Consider the following 12,500-nt stretch of genomic DNA (forward strand, 5'->3'; position numbering starts at 1 on the left):
TTATTATTATTATTATTATTATTATTATTATTATTATTATTGATATTATTATCATCATCATCACCATCATCATCACCATGAACACCACCTTCATTATTATTATTGTTATTATTATTATTATTATTATTATTATTATTATTATTATTATTATTATTATTATTATTATTAGTAGTAGTAGTAGTATTATTATTATTATTATTATTATTATTATTATTATTATTATTATTATTATTATTATTATTATTATTATTATTATTATTATTATTATTATTATTATTATTATTATTATTATTATTATTATTATTATTATTATTATTATTATCATGCAGTTTTGATATACATCGTTTTCAAATTTTTATTCTATTATTGATAATAAGACAATTAACATAATGAGAGGACTAAATACTATAAACTTTAAATCGAACAGTTAAACATTCTCAATCTTTTGTGATTCTATTATTTTTCTTATTTTTTAGACACAGGCTGCATGTGAGAAAACAAGTCCTTTGAAACTTTACAAATTGTTGGCGCGATTGAGGAAAGATCCTGCTTTCACCTTTGGATCGCTGGAGTATGCATTCACTAACAAAGGTGATCATTCTATCAAAAATGACTTGCCTTGACTTAAGCCTCTTGGCTCTTCCATCTTCTTCTGTTCTTGGCACAGATCTTTGCCTCACTCCAGGTAAGCTTGGAGATGCACAAATCTTGGTGAAGGCTCCTCCTTCAGGTCTGTTTTGGACGACCATGTTTACTCTTTCCCCAGCAGGTTCCATTAAAAACCTTCTTGGGAGTGTTACAGGAATCTTTCCTAAGAGTATGGCCACTTTCTGCGTCTGACCTAGACATTAATTTGCCCTTGATTTGTTTTTGTCCAGAAGTCAGTGTTTGGCACCTTGTCAAAACATGTTAACTTGAGGATTTGCCGAAGACAGCGACTGACAAAAGTTTGTATCTTGGCTGATGTGGTCAAGGTTGTTCGCCACGTTTTCTATCGAAATTATTTACAAATGATTATCTTAGTCGGTAAATGTAGCTTTTGATTGACCCATATGCCCGTTTTACAATGGCAGCTGAGGTGCTTAGCCGTTTGGTGCAAAGGTGTGAGGTTGGACTGCTCCTCCCATGTCAAAAGTAGGAAGGGATTGAAATCTGGTTTGATATGATAATAATAAACAGATCGTCAGATTTATCCGTGTTAAACTTCCTTGGCTGTCTGCCTCAGACAGGGGTAGCGATAGGGTCTAAAGCCAGCCCTAATAACATGTTCAAATGATACAAAGGGCTTAACAGGCCTAATATTATTCAGTAAAATAGTCTACTACGTGAACGATAGAAGTGTAGATTCATGAATATGTTAAGTAATTATAATGCTAACGCCCATATAGCATGAAGTAAACAAATTATAGGTACTTCGGCCTCAAGAATTACCAGACAGCACGAGATAAACAAAACTAGCTAAACCATGCTATTGTAAAGTATGATCAAATTATATGTAACCAAGTCATAATGATGACATGCATATCAACATCATAGGTATAGAGGGGTAAAAGTATGCAGAATAGGTTGTTGATATGGTTTGTAGATCAGATCAGAAAGAAATGTTAAGAAAATTAATCAGTGTTTTCAACTCACCCCTTATTAATGGATATCACACCACTGAATAGGATAAAACACGTCCTTCCTGGTGAAAGTATTTTTGTGGAAGAGAATGTCTCGTTGTAAGGTGCGTATTTTATAATGTTCACCGACGTGGGGGTTCCACTCTCATGGGTCTTTGTTTTGAAGATAGGTGGTGGTGGGCGTGTCTTCTAGATGTCGAAAGCCTAATTTTTCCAATGTGAGCGATTAGGGGTTTTTTTTATGGTGTTTGTTTTTTGTTTTGTTTTTTTTTGCGCCTATGTGTGGGAATCTGTAGCCCTCACTTAGAGAGGTAATTGCGTGTCAAATAGCGACCTTTAGATAGTAGACGACGGTGTCAATCCAGTCGCCACATGGGTGTTATAACCGTTTCGTTATTTCACGTGTGACACTGTCCTTTCTTAGTTGATTGTCATGCACTTGCATTTCTTTCTGTTTATCTTTAGCCGGATTCGACTTGCATTCTGTTTCAGACGTGGTGTTTTTGATTGGAGAGGCTCAAAGTTGGATGATATCAGGGCAAAGTCATCTGCAAACTCCGCCGTATTCCTCCACTTCTAGAAATGTTACTCCTGTTAAGAGAGTGTAACACATCCCAAAATGGCTGCACGAAACAAAAGAAAAAGACACACTTCATCATTCATTGAGCCAAACAAATGGTTTTCAATAAAAAGCCCCAATCAAGATTCATAAAACCGCAACAAAAAAGGAAAAAGCGGAAATGATCTAAGCAATATTACCAGAAGATGGTTGAGCACTCCTCCAAAAATCTCCAACAAAACAATTAGATGAGAAACAATTCTGCAGAAGCAGTGCATATCTAAACTCAAACGTTGTGACTACAATATTTACTCATTCGTGTATTTCCTGTTCATTTATTCATCCTATTTTCATTATTCAATTAATTTCATTCTCGACCAGATATCTTTTCATACGTCCGTGAGGACAAATCCTCATCAAGTCGATACCTTGTGGTGATGAATTTCGGCACAGACGAATTTTCAGCGCAAGAAGGTTCCTTGAGTGGAAACCCCGTGATAAAAGCTAGTCGTGGACTGGTCAAGGCAGCTGGATGTCACGTGGACTCTTCTTTCTCAACTGACCAACGCGTAGTTTTAGATCAAGTAGTTCTAAAACCGGGTGACTGTTTGGTTATCCAGCTAGAGTAGCAGTCTCATTCCGATTACAGGGAATATTCTAGATCTTTTTGATATAGATAATATGCGCTTGTCTAAGAAGCTCATAACATTGCCATCCGGAAGTATTACTGACCAACACACAAAACTGTGTATCCATGAACGTTTATAGTCGGGTTAACACAGTTGAGTGAGCATTACTCATAAACGCTGTTAGCAAAAAAAAACAATAACAAAGACCTGAGTGACGTCATCTTCGAACTATCTATACCAGATATGGTTCTCACCAGTGAATTGATTGTCATTTTGAGCTTTATATAGCGCAATATCCACTAAATGTGCTCAGAGCGCTTTACAAGGGGTCCCTAGTCAACAGCAACATTTAACATATAGGACGGGACATGACGCCTGTTAGGCAATATTACAATTTTTCGGACAAAGACAACGCTGTTAACGGCCAGAAACTCATTTTACACCTCAGTACGGTGAGAGAAAAAGAGTCTTTTCCAATGACTCAACTATGCGCCGAGCGCAAGGCTCGAACCCAGGACCTTCCAATCCGAAAGCGAGTGTCATACCACTAGACCACGTAGCCACATAGTTTTATTGATTCATTACTACGTAACAAGGTATAGCAAACAGAATGTTTTGTACCAAGAAACCAACCCACTCCCAGATTCTTGCCTTATATGTATCCTCCTGCATTGTTTTTGCAATGTAGGAAGAAAATTCTACGCAGCTTAGGTCATATATGGAATTATAATTTCCTGCAAGAATAGTATAAATTAACTCTGTTTGAAGAGTAATTTCACTTGTCCTAGAGACCTGGGAATCATGGGAATGCATGGTAATACAGAAAAACCCCGAAAACAACAACACCTGCAATATAACGATTCACGGCGAGCAACTTACCAACGTAGAAAGTTTTAAATACCTAGGTTCAATAGTGACAACAGATGGAAGATGTAACCGAGACATACGAGCAAGAATAACTCAAGCCAAACAGGCCTTTATGGACCTGGGAAACATTTTGAAAAACAAACAGATGTCGTTCGGGATTAGATTCCGAGTCTTGAAGTGCTACGTGTGGCCAATCTTGTTATACGGATGCGAAAGCTGGACTACAAATGCAGAAACACAAAAGAACATTGAAGCTTTTGAAATGTGGTGCTTGAGAAGGATGCAGAGAATATCGTATACTGCACACAAAACGAACGAAGAAGTGCTAAAACAAACATACCAACAAAGGAAACTAATGCCCTTAATAGTGGATCGACAACTATCCTTTTTCGGACACATAGTAAGGAAAGATAAGAATGAATACCTGGCAAGTTGTGGAAAACGCGCCCGGGGGAGACAAAGAAAAACACTCATAGACCAACTGAAGGGCTTCACCAACCTAACAATCCAAGAGCTGTTTGAAAAAGCAAGAGACAGGGAGGAATGGAGAGAGATAATTCATGCAGTATCCGAAGCCTGGACCAGGCATGGAACCTAGAAGAAGAAGAGATGGCTCTGATTCATGGAGCGGGACTACGAGGATAGTCTGAGACTATATCGGTAGTCTCTGACTAAAAGGCGTAGTAAGGTATTCATGAAGCCGGACTACGCGAAGTCTAAGACTAAACGAGGGACTAAACGGGTGAAATTTACACCCGCGATTTAGCAGGTGTAAATATCGTAGTCTGGGACTAAATTTCAAAAATCATAATATGTGGTGGGAGTAATTGTAATGAGATTAGAACAAGGCAACCCGACAATTTTTGATTTTATTTTTATTTATTTATTTATTTATTTATTTTTATTTTTTTTGTTTTGTTTTATTTTACTTAATTTTCTCGAAGATTCAACAATCGCACATACACTGCTCATCTTGTCCATTCCAAACACTTTCCAGGTACACATACTATTTCATAGTAACTTACTACTACTACTACTACTACTACTACTACTACTACTACTACTACTACTACTACTACTACTACTACTACTACCATCACCACTACTACTACTACTACTACTAACTACTACTACTACTACTACTACTACTACTACTACAACTACTACTACTACGACTACTACTACTACTATACTACTACTACTACTACTACTACTACTACTACTACTACTACTACTACTACTACTACTACTACTACCATCACCACTACTACTACTACTACTACTACTACTACTACTACTACTACTACAACTACTATTACATTTCTATTATGTCTTTTATCGTCCATTATTAGGCTATCTAGAAATTTCACGTCTCTCACTGGCCTCATCATTTCTATCACGCCACGCTAACGATTCGTTCACACTCCAACCATCGTTGAGTACAGACGATGCAATTTATACTGCATTATTTTTTTTCTAGAAACTTCACGTCTCTCACTGGCCTCATCATTTCTATCACACCACGCTAACGATTCGTTCACACTCCAACCATCGTTGAGTACAGACGATGCAATTTCTTCTTATTTGTTTTCAACGTTTATTTGTTTATTGTTGTGCCGACGAAGGGTTTGTACCCGAAACGCCCATTGTCTGTATTGTTTCCACCGATTCCTATCCATCTTCACTCTTTCGTTAGTATTTTCGGGACCCCATGCTTCAGGCAGCGCTCACCGCTCTCTACTTAGAACAATGCTACACCGTTGATAAGAATCATTTAAGTGCCATCGTTATTTATATTTACTAAAAACATTACACACACAACACATTCTCAAACCATTTTTACACCCTTAAACTTGTCTCACACCATTTTTATTTGTGGGGCAAAAACAAAACAAAAAACAACAAAAAAAAAACGATCAAAACAAACACGAAGAAGAAATAGATATGATTATTTCTGTGCCACTTCGTATGACGCATGCGCAGCTGGAAAAGTAACACATTTCTATGACGTTTTGTGATACGTTTCCGAGGAATCCCCAGTTAAAAATAGAGGAGGAATGGAGAGAGATACTACTAGTAGTAGTACCACTACTACTACTACTACTACTACTACTACTACTACTACTACTACTACTACTACGACCACTACTACTATTTATACCACTACTATTCCTTCTTCTATGATTCTAGTACTATTAGTTACTACTACTACTACTACTACTACTACTACTACTACTACTACTACTACTACTACTACTACTACTACTACTACCACATCTACTACTACTACTACTACTACTACTACTACTACTACTACTACTACTACTACGCTACTATTATCATGACGACGACATCAGGAATGGTAGTTTTAGTCTTTTAATATAACGATATTTTGTAAAATATGATTTTAAAAGAACCAAAGGCCTGCGGATAAATTGAAAATAAAAGAATGATACATCATAATACAATATTTGTTATTATGTTATTATTATTATTGTGATTATTTTACTGCAAATAAATAATCAAAAGCTAAGGCGGCCAAAGGCGGTTGAAGAGTTGAAACTTCTGACTTCTGCGAAACTTCATCCAGAAATGTACTAAGATTTATACCACAAAGCGCGAAGTTTATGAAAATGGTTTGTAATATTCCTTTTTTTATCATTACAAACAAAATGCAAGTGAACAACAGGGTGTGGACTCAAGGGTGACAGCAGGAAGAAGTGCTGAAACCTGAAACTAAAACGACACTTTGCCAAACCTGAAAATGTTCCTACTGAAAATGCGGCCTAAACTTTACTCATATTTCATCACCGTTTTTATACCATTATTAAATGATTACGCAGCAAACGTATTGACACAATGAGGAAATCAATTTGATTTTGAAACCAACTTATAAAACATTGTGAAATACTCACAGTGCAGTTGTCTCTCTCTAGGGAAGCCAAAGAACAGAGAGAGAGAGAGACAGAGAGTACCAGAGGTACTCCCTGAAACCGGAGACTTTGACTTCGAGATGTCACGAAACCGGAATTCCGGCATGAATCGGAAAACTGGCACTCATGTGTGAACTTTGATTTTGTTTAGAGATCCGTTGAATCGATCTAATCTCGGACTGGGAACGCGTTTGCGTTTATTGGTCCAGATGTGTCAACACACAACAAGAGCACGCTCTCACTGTTTATATTCGGCAGTCATTTTAAGCAAGTGAACTCTCTTCGTTGTTTAGCGGCAGGGTTGCCAGATCATTTTTGAGTAAGAGGCCAAACTAGCTACAGCAGGAGGCCAGATTCCTCGACAGGAGGCCAAATACCACCAAACCCTCCTTAGCCTCGCGAAAACTCTTTAGATTTGTTAAACAATTTATTTCCCCCATTTTTAAAGAAGAAAAAAGAAAATTAATTTAAAGGAAGACTCGCTGTACTCACCTTAATCAAAACACCATTTCACCATTGCAATTTGTCACTAGATTCTGTACATTTGATATCGTTGAATTGTTCCTTTTAAACTTAAACAACATCATAGGTCACATTCCTAAGTTGTCATCAGCGCAACGAAAAAATAACGAATAATTGACTTGAGACTCAGAGAAAATGTCACATACAACCGAATTATCACGATGGAAATAAAAGTTCATTCTAGAGGTCTACACACCTGGAGAACTCCTCAACAAAAGTAACCTTTTTACAAATTAAAATGAATTCAACAGGCTCGTTTCAACGAACCAAGAATCCATTATTGCGGCCTCTGAATTTTCTTCACTACTACCAGTAAATGTGCTCGATCCCGAAGAACACTCTTCGTTCTGGTTGTACATGGCAGCTGTAAACAAATCAATCATTTCTTTCGTAACTTGGAAATCCACACAACATTGCTTTTTGAAAAATAGATGGGCCTTTACGCGGATAATCGAGTCCAAAGAGTGTACATTGAGCCTATTCCGGGGTTTGGTTTTGGTGGCATTCACTACTGAGAATACTCTCTCGATGCTTGCATTGCTGATTGGTGTGATAAGGCAATTCAACGCATAAACTGCGAGTTCCTGGAATCCATTTGCTTTGATCACTCCTTCCCAGAATTTAACAGTGTCTGCTGTTGGCAATCCGTCCTTGAATACTGGCTCATCATTCCAGTCCTTGAAGATGATTTTGCGGTATTGCTGCTCGAGCAAGTTTACATCGCCCATTAAATGTTGGAATGGAAGATCCTTAAATTTCACTCTGTCGGTTTGGCTTAAGATGATCTTTGGACTCAAATAGCTCAATCCCGCAAAAATATTCATGGAAGGAGGCAGTCTCTTTTCAACCTGTTGCAAAGCTGCTTCAAGCATGTTGTGACAACGTATTTTTGTGTTTACGATTTTCTGCTTTTCGATGTCAATTTGCTGTTGCTCAACATTTTCTATGTAATCTTCACACGATGTTTCAAATTTACAGCCCAGGTCACTCTCCTCTACAGTTTTTTTACTGCCATCTTCATTGTACAGGCGTCGTTTCAAGCTTTTATAAAACATGTCTATCTCCATCATGAGGGTATGGGGGTCCGCAGAACTTGTCTGAAACATGGCATTTACTCGTTCGAACTCGTGTACCACAGGTGTAACAAATTCAAACAATAATCGATTGATCTTGTCCTGTAGCATTTCTTTTATAAGCCTGGCATACAGAACCACTGATTAAGTCACACGCACATGGTGAAGTCACAACAAGTCAAGAGCAAATTGACTGAGGGCATTCGAATCAATTCTTAACCACATCACAAAATAAAGTCTTAATATCATCCACGAATAATCTAGATTAGATATTCCGCCGAAATAAAACAGTGAAATCCATTTAATATGCAGTGTTGATCGAAATCTAAACTAGATTCTAGATCTATACTTATCTAGATCTACTTCAGCAAAAGACAACACCGATCAACAAAGATTCGGTGGTGACGACAGACTAGAGATTTGATTGGTGGTGGCATCATAACGTCATCGTCATCGTCCAATTTTCGGTCTTGTCTTTGTATAGACCTTGACCTAATACTAACCTTCTTGTTGTCTCGACAGATGCTCATGCCACCCACGCAACCTTGCACCCACGCGATTGCGTAATAGCAGATATTCTATATTTAGAAGCATTAGCAAATGCAATCTCTGGTGATAGCACATGTTGCATTTAGAAATTTAGATTGCCGGTGAGGCTTTCCGGAAGCCAAATAAACTAAGTTTTACCGGTACCAAAGTAAAACGATATAATGGGGAAAGTTAGAGGAGGCCAAAAAGTAAGTCACAGGAGGCCAAGTGGCCAAACCAAATTTTGGGAGGCCAAATGGGTTGGGAAAAGGCCAAATTTCTCAAATTTGGCCACCAGGAGGCCAAACTAGCAACCCTGTTTAGCGGCGTGAACTACCGACCTTACCTAACCCATTATTTTTCATTCTTTGCAACACATTACATCGTAAAGTGTAGCTTTGGAATCGAGCTCGCACCCAACTTCGATTCTTCATTGAAATTCAGTTTTGTCTCGGATAACCTCCTCACAAGAACACAATTGTTAAAATTACATATTATAACTATCTACAGTGAATTCAACAGGAATTCAATGTTCTCAAAGTTTATTATTCACTAAAATCCAGTTATCGGTCAATTCGGTAAGGATTGTTATGATTAATTGTTTAATTAAGTCGTAAATTTTAATTGTCGACTTGTGCTCCGTGCCCTCCACGTCCTCCTCCTCCTCCTCCTCCTCCTTTCCTCCTCTTCCTCCTTTCCTCCTCTTCCTCCTTTCATCCTCCTTTTAGTCCTTCCTTTACTCCTCCTTTTCCTCCTTCATTTACTTCTCCTTCTCCTTCCTCCACGTTCTCACCCACTTCCTCCTCCTCATCCTCCTCCTCCTCCTCCTCCTCCTCCTCCTCCTCCTCCTCCTTCTTCTTCTTCTTCTTCTTCTTCATCATATTGATTCGGTTGATGATGATGATGGTGAGGATGATGATGATGATGATGATGATGATGATGATGATGATGATGAAGATGATGATGATGTCATATCTTGTAAATAGTGCGATAAAAAAAAGACTAGGGCTATTGGCCAGTTTTGACCAATGGGCGTCAGCGCCTGTTCCTCACACGGCTGTTCGTTTAACCACATTATATCGTTCCTTTTAGTTTCCATGCTACCTGCGTGATTCATCACGCCGCACAGTGCCAGACCAGGGGTCAGCGAGGTTGAAGTCACTGCCGGCGAACAAACGTAATAAGTGACCTACCATTGTTCTTTTCCTCATTTTCTCACTGATACATGTCATATGAAATAGCCACAGATATAGAATAAAAAGAATTGTAAATTCTAACCACAACTCCATTAACTGTAAAGATTGCCAGGTCATGTGATTATTATAACACATAGTTTAGTTTTGTAGAGTGGGTCGACTGAGTACCAGTGATTGGCATACGTAATTTTTAATTTAATTACTGCGAAATGTTCCACATCGATTATTTGCTTAAAAATTGTGGTATGATTACTTAAACATAATATACTTCATTATGAGTAAGTTTGAAGATGGCGATTATTATAGGTTTTAAATGGTGGTGCCATGAATATAGTTGTTCTAATAATATAGTAGAGAGTCATTGACATCAGTCATTATCAAATGAAGATTGAAGGACATAAAATAATTATAATATACTTTAAATTCACAATGTGGTGTTCCCGATCATTTAACCTCACTGTGTTATTGACGCCCACTGTCGTTTTTTTCCGAATAAGTCATAAGTATTAGTCCCGACGACAGCATCACCATAATTTTCAGCAGCACCAGTACTACTACCCTCCCTAAACTACCAGCATCACTTACGTTGTTGCCATCACCACCGCCAGCATGATCTACCTCTGATAGTAGAATCAATTGAACTGTCAACCAAAATGTCGCTATCCACCACATTAAAACTATCCTCACAATAAGACAAAAACTAGCTAAAATCAGAGAGTGAAAAATGTCCAAATAAACTGGGCAGGTCATGAAAGTTGGCCACACATGATAAATATTATCATACTGTATTATAGCCCCTGTACTAGCATTCCACTGCACTATACTATATTATTATTATTATTATTATTATTATTATTATTATTATTATTATTATTATTATTATTATTATTATTATTATTATTATTATTATTATTATTATTATTATTATTATTATTATTATTATTATTATTATTATTATTATTATTATCATTATTACTACTACAACATTGTACTGGTCATTGGTTGTGTGAATACACATAGAACGATATAAATGGATCTCAATCCCACGGTGTTCTTAATGTTTGCATCTCTTCAACTCTTCTGTACTCTGTGAATAATAATTAAATTTTGGCCAGAAAACTCGTTCTTCAAATATCAATCGAATAATTTGATCCTCATCTTGTCAAAAACTATAAAATCTGAGACTGCATCTTAACTAAAACTCTCAAACTTAAAACCGCAAGGAAGTCTCAGGTTTGAGAGTTTTTGACACGATGAGGGTCATTTTATTTGATCAACATTTGAAGGACAAGTTTTCTGGCCAAATTTGGTAAAATGGCCTTCTTAGCCAAGCGCACACTATCTATAATTTTTTAACCACAACTGATAGGCTAGTTCAATTCAAATGCAGATAAAGCAGACTCATAATCAGAAATAAGAGCCATGTCCTATCATATTCCAAAAATACTAACAATCTTACTGATCAATTCTGTTGAAAGCAAATCACTTATGGTTATTACTTCGATATACGACAATGTCCACATTGTGGTGTGCCGCTATCTCATAAGTGGATATTCAAGGTTGGAGCTTTCTACAACTAAGAACAAATTCACCTTCTTATCTGTCATCCTTAATCATAATTAAGATTATAATCGTTATGGTACAGATATTTTGACAATGTCGTTAGCGTTGGAGTATTCTCTAAAGCTGACGGACAATAGAACTATATGCTACACGCAACATGCTACACGCTACACGTTTCATACCCTAGGCCATATAACTTCACACTATCATGCTACATGCTTCATATTTTGCCAGAGACAGCGGGATTTTGTTTTATTTTCTCCGAAGATGAATTCTTCCGACGAAGAAGATGTTCTGATTTTGCTTTTGTTACGAAGAGAAGAAAACGAAAGAGACAAAGCATATGGTGCCGAGAACATTTCCTTCTCAGAGAATCACGAGAAGAGTTCCAGCGTACATTCCGTCATCTTCTTGAGAATCCTGATGAAGAACTCCCAGAGAAGCGGCCTTGTCCTTACCATTTCAATCAAGTATGAGCATGCCCATTTCTTTCTACACGCGTGTAGCATGTAACGAGTCCCGTGTAGCGTGTAGTGAGTTGTATGGCCCCGCATAAGAGAGACAACGAAGTTTCACTTTTCTATACACGTTTAAAACGTGTAGCATGCAGCGTGTAGCATGTAGCGTGTAGTTCTATGGCCCGTTAGCCTTAATCGATGGATACTTGAAGTAAAAATTTGTCGGTCATAATTTTAAAAACCATGTTTTGTCAGAATACGTCGGTAATGCAGGCATCAATTCCAGACAGCCTAGACTGGTGGCAGAAAACCATTATCTACCAGATTTATCCAAGATCTTTTCAAGACTCCACTGGAAATGGTGTCGGAGATTTACCTGGTAAGATTTATAGAAACCAAGAATATTGATTTGGATTTTACTAAATTTTATACTATTTTTGAATTTATTACAATATATAAGAATATAAAGAAGGAGGATTTTTTTTCTCTATACGACACTGAGACCAAACTATACAAAATTGACCACCGGGTGTAAAATATTGACTTACTT

General features: G+C 37.3%; 2 protein-coding genes and 1 long non-coding RNA gene across 3 annotated transcripts in view; 2 read left to right on the forward strand and 1 right to left on the reverse strand.

Moving 5' to 3' along the window:
* Positions 1-3,599, forward strand: part of LOC144971489 (salivary alpha-glucosidase-like) — a 20,857-nt gene extending 17,258 nt beyond the window's left edge. The window contains exons 10-11 of the mRNA XM_078912449.1: positions 477-591; positions 2,563-3,599. Of these exons, the coding sequence (XP_078768575.1) occupies positions 477-591; positions 2,563-2,810 (363 nt within the window). The 3' untranslated portion in view covers positions 2,811-3,599. The remainder of the gene's footprint in view (positions 1-476; positions 592-2,562) is intronic.
* Positions 1-6,818, reverse strand: part of LOC144971490 (uncharacterized) — a 21,824-nt gene extending 15,006 nt beyond the window's left edge. The window contains exons 1-2 of the long non-coding RNA XR_013645143.1: positions 6,593-6,818; positions 1,636-2,245 (exon numbers count right to left, since the gene is read on the reverse strand). This is a non-coding gene — a long non-coding RNA (uncharacterized LOC144971490). The remainder of the gene's footprint in view (positions 1-1,635; positions 2,246-6,592) is intronic.
* Positions 6,819-9,077: 2,259 nt separating this feature from the next.
* Positions 9,078-12,500, forward strand: part of LOC144971491 (salivary alpha-glucosidase-like) — a 20,315-nt gene continuing 16,892 nt past the window's right edge. Inside the window, exons 1-2 of the mRNA XM_078912451.1 lie at positions 9,078-9,311; positions 12,206-12,329. Coding sequence (XP_078768577.1) covers positions 12,218-12,329 — 112 coding nt within the window. The 5' untranslated portion in view covers positions 9,078-9,311; positions 12,206-12,217. The remainder of the gene's footprint in view (positions 9,312-12,205; positions 12,330-12,500) is intronic.

This window comes from Berghia stephanieae, chromosome 4, assembly GCF_034508935.2.
Source record: "Berghia stephanieae isolate SIO BIC M18660-M18661 chromosome 4, UCSD_Bste_1.3, whole genome shotgun sequence".
In the NCBI taxonomy this organism is placed as follows: Eukaryota; Metazoa; Mollusca; class Gastropoda; order Nudibranchia; family Aeolidiidae; genus Berghia; species Berghia stephanieae.